Source organism: Olea europaea, chromosome 18, assembly GCF_002742605.1.
Source record: "Olea europaea var. sylvestris chromosome 18, O_europaea_v1, whole genome shotgun sequence".
Classification (NCBI taxonomy): Eukaryota; Viridiplantae; Streptophyta; class Magnoliopsida; order Lamiales; family Oleaceae; genus Olea; species Olea europaea.
Window position 1 is genome coordinate 25,787,083 of NC_036254.1, and position 17,173 is coordinate 25,804,255.

The window sequence follows — 17,173 nt, forward strand, 5'->3', positions numbered from 1 at the left end:
CAGACCCTGTTATAATGGGTTTTGTATAGTCCAACTGGCCCAAACCCTGCAAGCCATAGAATTTGTTAGATTATGGATGGACTCTACGAAAAGAGATTCAAATCCTTACTCAACTCATCATGTTAGTGGAATTGTAGGATTGCATATGGTAGTGGTGCTGCGTTAGTGGTGGAGGTGGTTTGGTTGTTAATTGAGATGATGGTGGTGGTGAGGGGTTGTGGATCTGAGGCAATAGCGACAATTTGGATGGTGTCAATGATAGCGATGTAGGGTGAAATGAAAGTAATTGTGACTAATTTATGACAAATAAATTATTTATTATCTATTGAATACGTGGATTGTGTTTAAAATATAGAATTGTTAACCACAAAATGTATCTTTTGTGACTATGATCCCGTGTGATTTGTGGGTAACATGTGATCATAATCATAAATTATGTGTTTATTGTGATCCTGACATGTTCAATTAAATATAAGTCACAAAATTTTATCAAAAGTCTCGAATGATCACTTGATTTTTGAAATAATTCATCAAGTTTTTTAAATTTAAAAATGTATGTTGAAATTATGATATATATGTATTTTTCCCTTCTATGAAATCCAAGGCGATTGCAACGTTTTAAGCATAGTTAATAAAAGGGAAAATTGCAGTCGAGGTACCAAACCTTTCGTTTATTAACAGACTTTGCTCAAACCTTTAATTTGTGCCACCCACGATACCAAACCTTTCAAAAACTCGCAGTGGAAGTCCAAATGGATGGAAACTGTTAATTTGACCGTTAGTTGATCAAAGATTTAACATTGACCATTATTTTGATTAATTTTAAAAGGAAAAAATGGTAACTTTACATTTTTCAACAAAAAAATAATTACTATATATTAATAATTAAATTAAAATACAAAAATACTATTCATCTTCTTCTCCATTCACTCACTCCACAAAACCAAATCTCACCAAAAAATCGACACCCACCCATTAGTTCATCGGATGGTTTAACCTCTGCAACAATGGTTTTGAATTCCAACAGAGTGGAGCACTTTTCTAGCAGCAGCGACAGCACCACAACTGCCACAACAATTTCTTGAGATGCAATGCCGCCGTTGGAAACCCATGAAGTGTGCTTGCCACCGCACAGAACCACTCTTCAGAAACTCCGACTGAGGCTCTCGGAAATATTTTTCCCCGACGATCCACTTCACAGATTTAAGAAACAAACATGGTTTAGAAAATTACTTCTTGGACTTCAGTATTTCTTCCTAATTTTCCAATGGGCAACTAATTATTATATCAAGCTTTTGAGATCTGATGTCGTTTCTGGGCTTACACACTCCCACCTACCCACTTCCCAAAACCAACACCCACCAAAAGCCATTAACAGGCAAAATCTAGAACTTAAATTTGGAATGATAGAAGTCGAAAACCCACGTATACAGCCCTTAAGTAGTATTTATATTTGTCATCTTATTCTCTATGGTGGGTGCCGATTTTTTGGTGGGATTTGGTTTTGTGGTGTGGTTGGGTGGTTGGGTGGGTGGGAATGGAGAAGAAGATGAATAGTATTTTTGTATTTTAATTTAATTATTAATATATATTAATTATTTTTTTGTTGAAAAATGTAAAGTTACCATTTTATCCTTTTAAAATTAGTCAAAATAATGGTCAATATTAAATCTTTGGTCACTAACGGTCAAATTAACAGTTTCAATCAATTTGGACTTCTGCTGCAAGTTTTTGAAAGGTTTGGTATCGTGGGTTGCACAAACTAAACGTTTGGGCAAAGTCTACTAACAAATGAAAGGTTTGGTACCTCGATTGCAATTTTACCTTAATAAAAGGCAATTTGCTATACGTCAAAAAAAAAAATTGTTTTATTGGCGGTACAACCAAACTAGTTACTAAGGCAATATATAAATCAGGGAATGATTTGAATAATCTAGAAAATTCAGGACCATTTTGCATCAATCATAAAACTTTAGTGTCTGAATTGCAACTTCCAGAAAATTTAGGAGTCATTCTAAAATAACCTGAAAATGAATATACCGTTTCCAATAATTTAGACACTTCTAGGAACAAAATGCATATTTCAGTTTCTTCATTGACTGACTTGCAACAAGATGAAGCCTCAAGGACCGATATGCATCATGATGAAAAATCAGGGATCAACTTGCATATTACGGAACTTCAAGGCAAAATTTGCTCAACTTTAAAAATAGAAAGTACCTAAATTAATAACTTAGGGACTTCTATACAAAATATGGAAAAATGTTTGTTTCGGATGCTTGCCATCAATTTGGCCCAAAATTATAGCTCATGACACAAATATAATTAATTCTATATCATCCAAAATAATGTCCGAGAATCCATCTCAACTCTACTCTTGGATCCACCCTACTTCAATCACGCTCCTGCTTTTAAGCATCGAATCAAATTACATGATCTCTAATTTTGATACTCGATGTAAGATATTATTACTTAGTTTGTATAAGATTGTGGTTACGTTTGAGTCATATTTTTTCAAAAAAATACATTCTTAAACAGTATTTGACATCATTTCAATCACACACATTTTTCAATAAAATAATATTACACGTAAATTCAAAAATTTTCTTTATTTTTTAATCACACATTTCTCATCAATACACTATTCAAAAATGTATTCTTAGAAATAAATTTGGCTCAAACAAGAATTCATTCTATATCACCTAGAATCAAGTTCGCTAACCTAACTACAAGTTCAAGGTACAAAAAAATAAAATTCACATTATTTTAATATACACAACTGTAATTAGTTTAATGTCTTGTTTGAGCCATATTATTTTGGAAAAAATTCATTTTTGAATAGTGTATTGATGGAAAATGTGTAGTTAAAAAATAAAGAAAAGTTTTGAATTTGCGTGTAATATTATTTTATTAAAAAATGTATGGTTGAATGATATTAAATTACTGTTTAAAAATATATTTTTTCCAAATAACATGAGTCAAACGGGGCCAAAATTTTCAAATTCTATTGTTTTCATCTTGACTTTGAATAAAATGGTTCCCTTAGAAAAAGTTCCCCATTTAATTATTTGGGTTCCCAAAAAATCTACACTTTAGACACTCTTGACTTGATAGTTAATTGCAAAATTAATTGAGATCTCCTTAATAAAAAAAAAAAAAAAATGGTCGGTCGGATTTGCCGACAACAAACGACGTTTTTTTCAACTTAGAAAGAAATAAAACACCGTTTCCGCGGGGCCGCGTCTTCGCCTCCAATAACTTCACATTTGATCAAACCCAAATCGAATTCCTTAACAAATCCCAAAATGCAGGTACAAAGCCAGATCAAGAGCCAATTTTTTCCATTAAGTTCATACTTGATTCACTGATTTTTTTCCCCATTAATTTCATATCTGATTCACTGAGGTTTCAATTGATTGTAGGTTTCTGGAATGGAATTCTTCAAAAAAGCAAAATCAGTCCGGCTGAAGAGCCATCACGATAAATATTTAACAGCCGATTCAGACGAAGAAACCGTCGTCCAAGATCGCCAGGGTTCATCGAAATCCGTGAAATGGACAGTCGAATTCGTGGAAGGAATCGAAAATGTCTTGCGTTTGAAAAGCTGTTATGGGAAATATCTCTCAGCCTCGGACGAACAATACCTTCTTGGAGTGACTGGTCGTAAAGTTATTCAAACTATGCCCAGAAAATTGGATTCATCAATTGAATGGGAGCCCATTAGAGATGGAATGCAGGTAAAATTCAAATCAAGATACGGTAATTTTTTGCGCGCAAATGGGGGTTTGCCTCCGTGGAGAAATTCAATAACGCATGATATTCCTCATAGACATCATGGTTGGATTTTATGGGAAGTTGATATTACTGAAACTCGACCTGATTCGCCCCCGAAAGTTACACGATCTGATACCTTGGAGGGAGACTTGAGCACTGCTTCATTTAATTTGAGATCCCCCGGTTTTCGTAGTTATGAGGTTTGTTCTCTCTTTGTTAAACTTCTGAAAAGCTTAAATGAACTGTTTCTGAATATGTTTCGGATTCAATATCACTTTCTCATGAAGCTTTCTACTGGAAGCAAATCAGAAGTCCTGACAAACATGCTCTAGATCTCCTAAAGCCCAAAAACATAGTGTCAAGTGTCAACACCTGCACAGTTTTATAAATAGTGGCAACAAGAATTGACCCTGCAACTTACTCTAATGGTAACACATTGAACTATCAAGGCCTAGACATGTTTAGCACGTACACAATTTTTATAAATGAATGGCAGCAAGTCTTGAAGTTGGAACTTTCAGCTCCTCTGATGTCACGTTAAATTAGCTCATCTAAATTTTAAAGTCTTCAATGCTTATGATGTTTAGCAATTCTTATACTTTGCTGTTACCAAACTCAGTCCAGTGGTTCACTTGATGAATCCCCAAAGAAATCTGAAGGCCGGCTCATATACTACAATGTGGTGGATGATAGTGGGGATGCTAATGATGAATCTGAAGAGACTTCATTTCAATTTAAAGGGAATGGCTTGGAGGACTTGATCCAAAAATTGGAGGAAGAAACTGGGATTGAGAATATAATTGTGTGTTCGCGAAACAAAGTAAATGGAAGGCTTTATCCTCTGCGGTTGGCTCTACCTCCCAACAATGCAACTATGCATGTTGTTGTAGTTCCATCAACATCAAAAGGTTCGCAAATGCCAAGCTTCTGCTCGATTAATATTGTTGTGTTGTTTGGTTTATATATAAGTGCGTCTATGATATTTCTACTTGCTGAAGTTTTGGTACATTGGATTAGACATTAGTGTAAACTACATGTGCTCGTACTAAAAAGAAGCTTTATATGTTTTTGTTTTTGCAGTGGCTGATGAATTTTTGCCAGCAACTCCCTCTTTTACATAATGAATTCACCACTTGTGAGACATTCTCCAAAGATGCTAAAACCTTAATCACAGGAGGAGGATTTTGAACTTCCATTTTCTTGGGTATTCAGCGAATTTTCTGTTATACAAGAATAATTGTATGTTTGATATACAAGTTCAGATTGTAATGGACAGTATAATGTACAAGATTTTTTGTTTTGTGATACTATTTAGCACTGTGGAATCCCCCCCAGAGAACAGAGTTCAAAATTTATTTTTACACGGTAATTGTTGTTCAAAATTTCAACAAATGGATTAAAAGGTTTATTCCATAAAAACAACATATAATAGAAATGTTTAAAGAAGGAAAGACCGATACGAAACCAAAAATTTGAAAAATAAAATAAAAATAACAGCTAGTAATTTACAGGTGGTTACAATATCTTAGCGACTTAAAATCGTTTTATTGAAATGGTGCTGGAACACATTGTTTCTGGTTCACGATTGCCATTGCTAAATATCTTGTTCCCATGCCAATTGGAGTTTGATCATCAGGACCCTCCCAAAATGGCGCTTCACCTTCACCAACCAGACGCCAATATCCAGTCCTTAAAGATTCAGCCTGTTCTTCTGTGCAGTTATCCAAAAGTGCTTCAACCCGAAAATTAATTCCAAGAGAACCAAGAAACTGAGACTGTGTCATTGGGCCATGGACAGACGCACCTGCAGAAATCAAAACCCCAGCCTTCATGTGTACATTTCTCAGAATAACAGTTCTTTTTTTCTTTTTCTTTTTGGCTTCATTGTTTATTGAAACAAACACAGCAATTAAGAAAGAAAATATAAACTCATAAAAGTATAGACAAAAACCAGGAACTTCCTCAGCAGAGTGCCTAATTGCAGCAAAATCAACATATGCACTGAGATCAGCTGAGCCAGGATTATCCAGTATGTCAACAAACTTATGTTTTCGAATTGCCTGCAACATTGAACCGTAAGCTGTGACCACATTTGCCAAAGAAATGTTATTATTATTTAATAAAAGAAAAATGGTTTCCAGCACAAATGGCAATTACAAGACGCTAACCATGAGGCATAGTACTTCCATTAAAATATCAAAGTAGTAGTTCTACCTTATAATTTGAGCCCAATAATCATACCTGCATAAATATTATTGAACGAGGCAACTAGGAAGTTGCACTGAGAGACATTTTATTTTATTTTTATTTTATTTTTTTGGAGGGGGGAAGGGGGTATTAACTTGTACTTGACGCTTAATGCAAATAGGATCGTATCATTACCACAGTTAAATTTCTCGCAGTCCTCATCTTAAGTTCATTTCATTCTTTCATATAAGCATTTCCATTAGGTTTAAAGAGTAAAAGAAAAACATCAGAATAGTCGGAGTCAATCTTCAAAAATCTACTGAAGTGTACAGGGTGTGAGATCCAGAAGCTATGGACCTGTAGACTATTTGAGACTATTCCATTGACGCCATAATCAATTATGAGAGCCCCGCCACCATCAATGGCTATTCTTTTCGAGATTTCTTGGGTCAAATCAATTGCTTTGGGGCAAACTTCGATATGACTAAGCCTTGCAATTTCTTCAGTCTCTGCCCATTTGAAGCGCTTCATGAGATAGAGAGTTGCAGGTGTGGGCTGTGGAGATAAAACAAAACGAAACCTAACAAATGAATTTGAAAAAGAAATTACATTACTGAAAAATGCTGTCAATTAGATAAACTATGACAGAGGGGGGTCAAAAGCTTACGACGAATTTTCAGTAATATCAACCATCTTCTCACACCAACCACGGGAAGCTTTCTGCAAGAAAATCGTAAAAGAATCATATACTTTAGGCCACAGCAAGTCACTAAACCAAAATTTACAAACAACTTGTCTACACGTCAATGCTGGGGAAGATCATAGAAACTATTGTAGACTAATTGGCTGCAAGAAATAAGATCCAACACATTCTTATAATACAGGAGCTCGAGCACTTCAAAAAAATTTTGAATATCAATAGCGCACACAAAAAATAAATAAATAAATAAATGTTAAATGTTATTTCAAAGTTGCATTAAATAAATCAGAGGGAAAATGGATATCATTCAGTTAAAGGCAAATATCTCACAGTAATAGAGCTCAAAGCATTGGAAGCATCAACTAAATACACAGGTTTATAGACAAACCTGAAACTGGTGGAGGGGTAAAGCATCAAAGAATTCATGGGCAATGATGATTGTAGGCACTGAAAGGGGAAAAAAAATTATAAAACCCATGTCTTAAATAAGAATAAATAGCATTGCTAGCTATTCCAAAAGCCTTCAATGATCATATAAAGTGATCATTTCTTGAATGTACTCCTTTAATTATTTCCAGTGACTCCTTCCCCAGTAATATGATTTTGCCACTGATGATGCAGTATAATTAAATGTTCTAGATGTCACAGAAAAGAGTAGAGTCCACTAGTTAGGCTATAAAAGCAAATAAAATATGTGCAACTAAATGTTTGCGTTTCCATTTAGATCAACTCGCATGGAGAAGCAGATGAGCTTGCTCAAGACTGTCATACTTCTAACAGATTCAATACAGAACACATAATGAGGTTATGAAGATTGATATACAAGTTCCTTACATCCTGTGGGAACCTGCTCGAGCATCGCATGCCAGGATACAGGGGACTCCGCTATTGTGCTGTTAATTCTTTTTTCATTTTCATCAGCACCATCCTCAGTCGTACACTTCAAGTTCTCGTATTGTAGTTTTTGTAATGCTGGGCTACATTCAATCATATGAATGTGCAAAGAATCCGTGAAATTCTTGAACTTTGACGCACCCTAAAGATAAAATAGCACTCGATTTCAGTTGAAATTTGAACTCCAAACTTCACAAACAACGCAAACCTGAAAATAAGAATTACATGGCCATTGCAATATGTTCTGAGTGAGATTAATTTAGTATAAACTATGAACCCGTACACGCAGAAGATCAGCCAAGAGAGTTCCTCTTCCTGGTCCAAGCTCAACTAAGTTCACTTTATTTGGCTTTCCCATTTGCTCCCAGAGGCACATTGCCCAAACACCAATCATCTTGAGTGAAAAGGACGAGTTAATCAACGCAATATGTTCAAGTTATACTAATTCAACTTTTTCCTATTTAATGCAAGAAAACTTCAGTAGATCAAATTTACCTCTCCAAACATTTGGCTCACTTCTGGGGAAGTAATGAAATCACCATCTGCTCCAAACACATCTCGATTTATATAATACCCTGCCTTTGGATTCGTCAAGACTTCCTCCATATACTCAGCAACCGTAATTGGCCCCCCTCGAAACTAATGTATATAAAAAAGAACCAAATACCCTCAAATTTCTTATTACACGGAACCCATATAAAATTTAAAAACAGAAGAATAAACTGAATAGTATTCCAAGAAAATCAACTACCTTTATGATATTTTTGAGGTTCTTAACAAGCTCAGATTCAGCAGACGGTTCGTGTGAGTGCTCTACATATAAACAAATCCAACCTTCACAATAAACATAAAAGGGGAAAAAATATACAGAATCGTATAAATAAATCTTTCTAATACCAGGAGGATTATACAAGGCAGTGCGATCGATGGAAATTGTAGCAGAAGGTGGGGATTCTGCGGAATTCTCCAAGTGTTCGACGAAATGACCGTTTGGGATTTGAGAAGAAGAGGAGGAGGAGGAGGAACATTGTCGAAGGAATACGAATGATGATGAAGAAGCTGTAAAATTACGACGAATGGAAGCTTGGAGCAGAAATTTTCTCAACATCTTTACACCACCTGATTATTGTGTAAAGATACTTTGCAGTTTTTGCTAATATAGCAGCAGGAATGTTTCTTTAAAGTAGGATTTTTTTTATTTTTTTATTTTTTATTTTTTTTGGGAAAATCGAAACTTATTTCTAGATAAGTAAATTAGCGAAGAAATTGATGTAATGAAATATGTAACTTAAAAAGTTAGATTTGCTTTTACAGACATTTTACTTAAGGAAGAGGACATGGATTTGCTTTAAAGAGTTAAATTGTAGTTATGAAGGTGAAATTTTTATAGAAAAATTTTCAGCGAGGATGAATATTTCGACAACTAAAGATCTATTGAAAAATCAAAATTCTTGACTCAGCTATGATATAAAATTCGAGTAAAGACTATGATAAAAAGCTCAATAAATGATTTTTATTAATATTAATCACTTAAGATGAGCGTCTCTGACCAACATTTTTTAACATATAATTTTACAAATAATCCGAACCATTAGAATTAAACTAATCCAATGGTCTAAATCAATTATATTAAAAATCCTTTAAAATTTATTTCTCCACAGCTAATCTTACCCTAATTGCTTTTGAACATCACCAATTACCTTTTAAGAAGCATTTTTTGGAATGTTAACAACAAATAATAATCATAATAAAATAAATAAATAAATCATCATCCTAATTCTTCTCTTAATGGCTTCATCACCATCCCCTATCCAACGCAAATTATTCATATAGTTTGCTTCAGATGAAATGGGTTCCAAAAAAGACAATTTTACTAACCGACCAATCCTTTTAAAGAAAATGATTACAATAAATGAAGTCTACACAACCAAATTAGTCCATTCATTCGAGACAATTTTTCCTAAAACTGACAAGGAATGATTCTCATTATTGTTCGGTGTCTTTGCACAACATTTTAATCAAATCCTCCATTTGAGAAACAAAAATCAAATCCTAGAGTTTTTTGTAGAGGCTTGAGATGTCAGTAAGTGTATGGATAGGATTTGATTGAATGCTACGAGATAAATTTTTAGGAGTTTTAATATAATTGATGGAGACAAATAGATCAATCTAAGTTTAATGGTTCACATTATTTATCAAAAGTATTTGCTGCAAAATTTATTGGTCGAGGAACGCCGATCCCCTTGTTTTAAAGCTTTAAAATGTATCAAGATATAACATTGGACATTTTTTGTTAAAGTTGTCTATAAAGACTTTGTTGTGCTTCAAATGCATCATCAAGAGTTCGAATTTCATCGATCAGCACTTCAATTACAAGAATAATAGAACTTGTCTACTTGACTGTCACTACTGATCCGAAATCCAAGTATATGTTAGTAGTTTGTACTTAAACTCTACACTTTTACACTTTTGAGACGAGAAAAGCCTGAACATCTTGAGCTTCGTTGTGGTGTCGAATTAATCGGGTCCATCGATGGCATTTTCTGTATACAAGAATACGATGTTCAATCATATTACATGACCAGATTCATTGACAAATAAAAAAAAAAATCCAAACTATACTTTACAGTTTTTCATTGGAGAATGGGAAAAAAATCATAGAAACACTCAATCATGAACAACTAAAGATCTATTGAAAAATCAAAATTCTTGACTCAGCTATGATATAAAATTCGAGTAAAGACTATGATAAAAAGCTCAATAAATGATTTTTATTAATATTAATCACTTAAGATGAGCGTCTCTGACCAACATTTTTTAACATATAATTTTACAAATAATCCGAACCATTAGAATTAAACTAATCCAATGGTCTAAATCAATTATATTAAAAATCCTTTAAAATTTATTTCTCCACAGCTAATCTTACCCTAATTGCTTTTGAACATCACCAATTACCTTTTAAGAAGCATTTTTTGGAATGTTAACAACAAATAATAATCATAATAAAATAAATAAATAAATCATCATCCTAATTCTTCTCTCAATGGCTTCATCACCATCCCCTATCCAACGCAAATTATTCATATAGTTTGCTTCAGATGAAATGGGTTCCAAAAAAGACAATTTTACTAACCGACCAATCCTTTTAAAGAAAATGATTACAATAAATGAAGTCTACACAACCAAATTAGTCCATTCATTCGAGACAATTTTTCCTAAAACTGACAAGGAATGATTCTCATTATTGTTCGGTGTCTTTGCACAACATTTTAATCAAATCCTCCATTTGAGAAACAAAAATCAAATCCTAGAGTTTTTTGTAGAGGCTTGAGATGTCAGTAAGTGTATGGATAGGATTTGATTGAATGCTACGAGATAAATTTTTAGGAGTTTTAATATAATTGATGGAGACAAATAGATCAATCTAAGTTTAATGGTTCACATTATTTATCAAAAGTATTTGCTGCAAAATTTATTGGTCGAGGAACGCCGATCCCCTTGTTTTAAAGCTTTAAAATGTATCAAGATATAACATTGGACATTTTTTGTTAAAGTTGTCTATAAAGACTTTGTTGTGCTTCAAATGCATCATCAAGAGTTCGAATTTCATCGATCAGCACTTCAATTACAAGAATAATAGAACTTGTCTACTTGACTGTCACTACTGATCCGAAATCCAAGTATATGTTAGTAGTTTGTACTTAAACTCTACACTTTTACACTTTTGAGACGAGAAAAGCCTGAACATCTTGAGCTTCGTTGTGGTGTCGAATTAATCGGGTCCATCGATGGCATTTTCTGTATACAAGAATACGATGTTCAATCATATTACATGACCAGATTCATTGACAAATAAAAAAAAAAATCCAAACTATACTTTACAGTTTTTCATTGGAGAATGGGAAAAAAATCATAGAAACACTCAATCATGAGCTGCCACATCAGTCTATTTTTTCCTGTTTGTTCAGTATTATTCTGCAATGTTAGGGGTCGAAGTAAGCCTGACCATTCCCTATATGTTGTCCTAAGGATCCGCCAGATAAAACTCTAAATAAAATGTGGTTGGATTGGACCCATCCACGAATTTGTCTCGAGGGAAAAATTCATTGTTCAAGTGTATTGTTTACACCAATTCACAAATCAGGTACATAGTTCAAAAATTCAAAATTCAGGTATCTATATAATTAATTGAAAATATTATTAATTAAATATAATAAAGTCACAGTTATATGATGAATGATCACTGATTCATAATTATAGGTTATAGATTTATTTTCTGGTCACATATCATCAAATTAATTGATCACAAATTATTTTGAGGTCACATATGAATTAATTGATCACAAATTATTTTGAGTTCACAATCTAGAATTTTGTAGGTGACAAATTATTTCGAGGTCACGAATCTAAAATTTACAAGTCTCAGATTACTTCAGGGTCAAATTAATTGGTCACAGATTGTCAAATTCTTAGGTCACGCTTAAATAGTTGGTCACAAATAACTAAATAATTGGTCACATGCATCAAATATGGTCACATACCAACACAAAACATCCACCACACAAATACTATCATCATCAACACACAAAACACCATCTAAACCCCACCTAAACTGTTAGATCTATCACCACAAAATCGCCATCACCACCACACACAAAACACCATCCAAACCCACAAAATCTCCACCAACCCAACTACTTATGCTTTGCACGGGTTGCTACAGTGTTCCGGCGATTTCATTTCACCATCGGAGTGGTGGATCTGCTTCACGATTTCATTTCACTATCTCAGCTCGTGGTGGACAGCGAAGGGAAAAGTGTGACAGCGTGTTGCTTCTTCATTACATTAGCACTAGCGAACTCCAATAACGACATGCTCCGATGGCGACAACGTATGACGGAGAGAAGACGTGAGATGGAGTTAGGAAGATGAAGAGAGGGAGATGAAGAGAAGGAGTCAGTGACGAGAGGGAGATGGAGAGTGAGAGTGAAATGAAGAGAGAGGGGAAATGATTAGGGTTTTTAATTGAATTGGGTGGGTTAATTATATATAATACCTGAAATTTGAATTTGAATGTTTTAGTACCTAGTTTTCTATAATTTCCTCTTGTTTCAATGTGATATTTTGGGATGAGGAAATGGACAATCAGCCGAATATTTCATCCATTTCCCTACACATCAATCCAGATGCAATACCTACTTGGTCTTACTATTGGCTCTTCCAAGATGTGGTAAAAAACAATTTCGCTTCAAGAGATGACAGCCACATGGATCTTGCTTTGTCAAGTGATTCTATCACAATCAGGGCACTTGATGAACATGATATAGGGAATTTGATAGAAACATGGGCTTAAAGGATGAAAGTAACTGGGAGAAAAGTTTTGACATCTGAGCCTCTTAAGACTAATGTTAAATGGCCATATTGTATATAGGAATAGTGGTCAACTTTTCGTAATGAGAAGCACTTATGAGTCCTTATATTCTGCCAGGTGAGAGACATCAAGTTCAAAATCACTATGGATGTTCTAGTACATACAGCTTCAAGGAGTGCTTGGTATTGATCAAAACAAGGAGGGAAGAATCGAATATTTTAACCCTAATTAATTATATTAATTGAATTTCCTCGAATTATTTCAATCTTTACACTCGTCTCATTGTATTGAATTTTCTAGCAGATGTAGCGAAAAGCTGAACTAACTCCAAATATACTAAGAACATTTTGATTATCGCTATTATATATTTTACACGTTGACAAAGTCAAATTTCCGAAATGAAGAAATAAAAGATTGATTTGAGAAAGTTTTCAGAATCAAAGTTGATGCCAACAGATGCTAGATTTAAGATTCGACAAGCGATCAATGAGAACCACCAAAATGAGTTAAAGCAACCACTTTAATTATTTTTTAAATCCATAAAAAAAAAAAACCCACCAAATTAACCCGCCGAAAGAAAAAGTATTGAGCACTGATATAACGCTCCTCATTTCTATTTTATTCCTCCCAAATTATGGGTAAACTGAACCATCCACTTATGGCTTGAGGGCCAAGGCTAAACCAAACTTGGCACTCTTATCAATAGATTTGGTGTCCACTTCAGCTGAAACAGTGATAAGGGACTTTGGCCGCCACTCATGCTGGAGCAGAGCACTTGCCTTTCCAAAGTTGTTCACCCGCGCCTTGACTGTGGTCAATGGATCCAACAGATGTTGCGTGCCAACAGTGATGGTATTTTCATTCGTAGTGAAGCTATGGGTAACCTCTGCACCAACAGCAGTGTTGGTCAATGGACTCACTGTGTGGTAGTACGATGCACTCAGTTTGTCACCCTTGTCATTCCTGAATCAACAAAACCTGGCCATTAGCATTTGGATCCAAAACTTATCAAAGCGTATAGGGTAGCAAAGCCCCAAAAGGATCCCAGCAAATCAGGGAACCACTCACAAGGTCAAAGAAGCAATCAGATCAGCATTTGTGAAGCTTGCCCCAAAATTGCACTCGGTAAAAGCTCCTTCCTTTGTGTCAAAAGCCAAGTCTGATCCCAAAGCAAGTGTATTATTTCCCAGAACACCAGAAAAGTTGACAATGGGGTTAGCTGTCAACCCAATGCTTGAGCTTATCCCTGCATACTCATGCAAGTATTGCACTTCCAACTGCCGTGGTCATTATGGGAAAATAATTAGAGGTACACTACACATGGCAAGCACTAAGATTTATGATGCTATAAACATTAAAGACAAAACCCCTCACCTTTCCAGACCTTTGATCAGGAACTCTGAAGTTCAATATGGCCTTTATTCCAGGAGCAGCTTCGTCAATTGTAATGGTGGTAAAGAGCTGGCATTGGCTCCATAAGTCAGTTATATGGTTCACCAAAGCATAAATCCATTTAACATTATTTATTGATTTGTAAGAAATGTCAACAAAAGAACACAAAAGAATAAGAAATCTAAGCTTGACAATGTTCTCAGCCACAAATAAAGTAAATGTAACTTCAAAATATTGCAAAACACTAGGTAAGAGTGCTAAAAAACATACATTGGAGCTAGTATCAACTTTAACATCTGTCGTGATATTCTTGTGCTTCAACTGAGCGTTGATATCAGCCAAAAACAGTTCCCCTTTTTTTGTTCCTGTTGATGTGAGGGCCTGCAATTGGAGAAAATAAACAAAACTATATTAAAAATTTTGAGGTCATACAAACTAAGATTGATATCAAGACATACCCATTAGAATCATAAATGACAATGGCTGCAATCAGATCTGAACACCGTGAATAGCCAATAGACTAACAAAATCTAATCTATAAATACATATTTCATACAAGTAGTTTCTATAATACATAATGAACTGCCTTCAAGAGATAGTAGGAGGAGGAAAAGACAGTAGTCTGACAAATCCAACATCACATTTATCTGTTCAATAGACAGCACTCGGAAAGCAACAGAATGGTGTAAAAAGAGAATTTGACAGTTTCACAAAAACAATTATCATTTGGACCAGTATATTTTATTTTGAAAATGCTCCAAGTCAGTAAACCGATAGATTATATAAATTGTTGGATCAATTGCAAGTTCCAATAACAAGCGAAAGTAGTTAACTTAATAAGTTTAACTAAATTAGTTCACCAAATGGAGATGTGAAACACCAGAAAATAAATTATGAAATGAATTTCTTCACAGTTGTAAACATCAAAAGTGCTCGAATAAAAAATGGTAAGAGTATAAGATTCTAAAATATGTGTCTACAACGACATATAGATACTGACAGAGAGACAAGACCTTTATACAATTATACTCCATTTCTATAATCTCAGAAATCCTAGAGAATCTTAGCAATCTGTATATCAGAAACATGTAAAGTCAACAATCCCAGCCTCCTGGATAGAAAAGCACTCACAAAGGAAGCTCGAGGGATGTCTTCGATATCAAAAAGGAATGTCGAGGGATGTCTAGGATCAAAAAGGAAGCTCGAGAGGATTACATTGGCTTGCTCTGTCTACTACATTTGGATGGAGAGGAACGGGAGGATTTTTGGATCTTAGGCCACAAGTTGATTGCATTGTAAGACAGATTGAAACACATGTATTCAAAGCTACGTTCTCTTTGTATTCGCACATTTTAATTCATTATGAGTCTTTAGCTTTGGGTCCTTAGATGTTATCTTTTGTACATCCTTTCTTTTTGTTTGCCACTTGATCTATGTTTGTATATGAGTTTTGATCAATAGATTTTACATTTACCGATTTAAAAAAAAAAAAAAAGAATTAATCAATTTTGGTAAAATTTTAAACTCTAATCCTAACTCCAGCCACAAAAATAAAAACCAATCAGATCTGCACAAAACATTATTAAATCAATAAAAATAAAATACTCACAACTCCAGTAGGAGAGTAGGTCGTAATGGTGAACTTCTGGTCGCTCTGGTAATCCCTGTACAACAGGTCTGTTCCAAACAAAAAACGAATCGGAAAACAATTTCACTAAACCCAAAAAAAAAGCGGTAAAATAGCCAAAAAAAAAAAAAAATAGAAGCAAATAAACCCTAATTGAAATATAGAACGCAACCTCGTGCTCTTTTGCCAATATCGGAGTAAAGACCTGGACCTTTGCCCATGATTTTTAACCTAAAATTGAAGAATCAAAATTCACAGAATCAAAATGTAGAGCTAGAGAGACTGGTGTGTTGAGGAATATATACAAATAATGCCCTCATTTAGGTCCGTAAGTGTACATCTACGTGTTTCTCGGGAATCCGGGCGGTTGATGGAGGAGGAAATGGTGCCTCAGTTATATCTGAGTCGTTGATTTATTTGTTGGAATGCGGTATAGATTTCATTTTGAGGGGTATTTTGGGGATTTAACCAAGATGTGGCACGTGGATAATATGCTGACGGCTAAAATTAATTTCTTTGGTAATTAGATATCTTAAGGTGTATCGTTATTTTGTTCCTCGAGAAAATGTTTTCAAAATTATAAAGGGAGGAAATTAGTACAAAAGTATTTAAATTCTAAACTTAAAAAAATATATGGGTAAAGTCACTTTGACAGAAAAATATTGACTGATTCTTTGACAGAACAAGTGTTGACAAAAGATGATTGGATGAAAAAGCTAACTGTATTTTAAATAGTCTATTAATATGATACCTTGTGGTATTACGTCAAGAATTATGTTAGCAATTATGTTACTATAGCATAATTGAAAAAATATAAATAAATAAATAAATATATATATATATATATATATATATATATATTAGATTCATCAACATTAGTACAAAAGTATTTAAATTCTAAACTTAAAAAAATATATGGGTAAAGTCACTTTGACAGAAAAATATTGACTGATTCTTTGACAGAACAAGTGTTGACAAAAGATGATTGGATGAAAAAGCTAACTGTATTTTAAATAGTCTATTAATATGATACCTTGTGGTATTACGTCAAGAATTATGTTAGCAATTATGTTACTATAGCATAATTGAAAAAATATAAATAAATAAATAAATATATATATATATATATATATATATATATATTAGATTCATCAACATTATACCATCACCATAATAACCTAAATACAAAAGTTTTATAAGGGAATTAAAGGTACCCTTTTGTGTA

The 17,173-nt window shown here is 34.0% G+C and overlaps 3 protein-coding genes across 4 annotated transcripts; 1 reads left to right on the plus strand and 2 right to left on the minus strand.

Annotated features, from left to right (window-relative positions):
* Positions 1 to 3,201: 3,201 nt before the first annotated feature.
* LOC111367953 lies at positions 3,202 to 5,108 on the plus strand. Its single transcript, XM_022989088.1, has 4 exons — positions 3,202 to 3,311; positions 3,423 to 3,974; positions 4,394 to 4,682; positions 4,855 to 5,108. The coding sequence occupies exons 1-4, from the start codon at positions 3,306 to 3,308 to the stop codon at positions 4,893 to 4,895; spliced, it is 888 nt and encodes a 295-aa protein (XP_022844856.1). The 5' UTR covers positions 3,202 to 3,305; the 3' UTR covers positions 4,896 to 5,108.
* A 60-nt stretch (positions 5,109 to 5,168) lies between these two features.
* LOC111367952 (protein arginine methyltransferase NDUFAF7 homolog, mitochondrial-like) lies at positions 5,169 to 8,735 on the minus strand. Of its 2 annotated transcripts, XM_022989086.1 has the most exons (10): positions 8,453 to 8,729; positions 8,307 to 8,368; positions 8,051 to 8,194; positions 7,839 to 7,949; positions 7,496 to 7,697; positions 7,050 to 7,108; positions 6,629 to 6,681; positions 6,319 to 6,541; positions 5,726 to 5,834; positions 5,169 to 5,578 (listed from the first exon to the last, which is right to left on the minus strand). In XM_022989086.1, the coding sequence occupies exons 1-10, from the start codon at positions 8,661 to 8,663 to the stop codon at positions 5,319 to 5,321; spliced, it is 1,434 nt and encodes a 477-aa protein (XP_022844854.1). In that variant the 5' UTR covers positions 8,664 to 8,729; the 3' UTR covers positions 5,169 to 5,318. The 2 variants fall into 2 exon arrangements, with proteins under 2 accessions (XP_022844854.1, XP_022844855.1); XM_022989087.1 differs by lacking the exon at positions 5,169 to 5,578 and having other exon boundaries at positions 6,157 to 6,541; positions 8,453 to 8,735.
* A 4,593-nt stretch (positions 8,736 to 13,328) lies between these two features.
* Positions 13,329 to 16,288, minus strand: LOC111367954 (mitochondrial outer membrane protein porin of 34 kDa). The gene is made up of 6 exons (XM_022989089.1): positions 16,121 to 16,288; positions 15,931 to 15,998; positions 14,592 to 14,702; positions 14,304 to 14,390; positions 13,998 to 14,206; positions 13,329 to 13,892 (listed from the first exon to the last, which is right to left on the minus strand). The coding sequence occupies exons 1-6, from the start codon at positions 16,167 to 16,169 to the stop codon at positions 13,586 to 13,588; spliced, it is 831 nt and encodes a 276-aa protein (XP_022844857.1). The 5' UTR covers positions 16,170 to 16,288; the 3' UTR covers positions 13,329 to 13,585.
* Between the last annotated feature and the right edge of the window lie 885 nt (positions 16,289 to 17,173).

Excerpts from the sequence above, each read along its gene's own strand:
- LOC111367952 (XM_022989086.1), bottom strand. The coding sequence starts at position 8,663 with ATGTTGAGAAAATTTCTGCTCCAAGCTTCCATTCGTCGTAATTTTACA. Across the intron at positions 6,542-6,628 it reads GATATTACTGAAAATTCGTC|GTTTCGTTTTGTTTTATCTC; the intron begins GTAAGCTTTTGA and ends TTCATTTGTTAG. Across the intron at positions 5,835-6,318 it reads TAGTCTCAAATAGTCTACAG|GCAATTCGAAAACATAAGTT; the intron begins GTCCATAGCTTC and ends TCAATGTTGCAG.
- LOC111367954 (XM_022989089.1), bottom strand. The coding sequence starts at position 16,169 with ATGGGCAAAGGTCCAGGTCTTTACTCCGATATTGGCAAAAGAGCACGA. Across the intron at positions 14,207-14,303 it reads CTGATCAAAGGTCTGGAAAG|TTGGAAGTGCAATACTTGCA; the intron begins GTGAGGGGTTTT and ends TGACCACGGCAG. Across the intron at positions 13,893-13,997 it reads CTGATTGCTTCTTTGACCTT|GAATGACAAGGGTGACAAAC; the intron begins GTGAGTGGTTCC and ends TTGTTGATTCAG.
- LOC111367953 (XM_022989088.1), top strand. Across the intron at positions 3,975-4,393 it reads CCGGTTTTCGTAGTTATGAG|TCCAGTGGTTCACTTGATGA; the intron begins GTTTGTTCTCTC and ends TACCAAACTCAG. Across the intron at positions 4,683-4,854 it reads AGTTCCATCAACATCAAAAG|TGGCTGATGAATTTTTGCCA; the intron begins GTTCGCAAATGC and ends TTGTTTTTGCAG.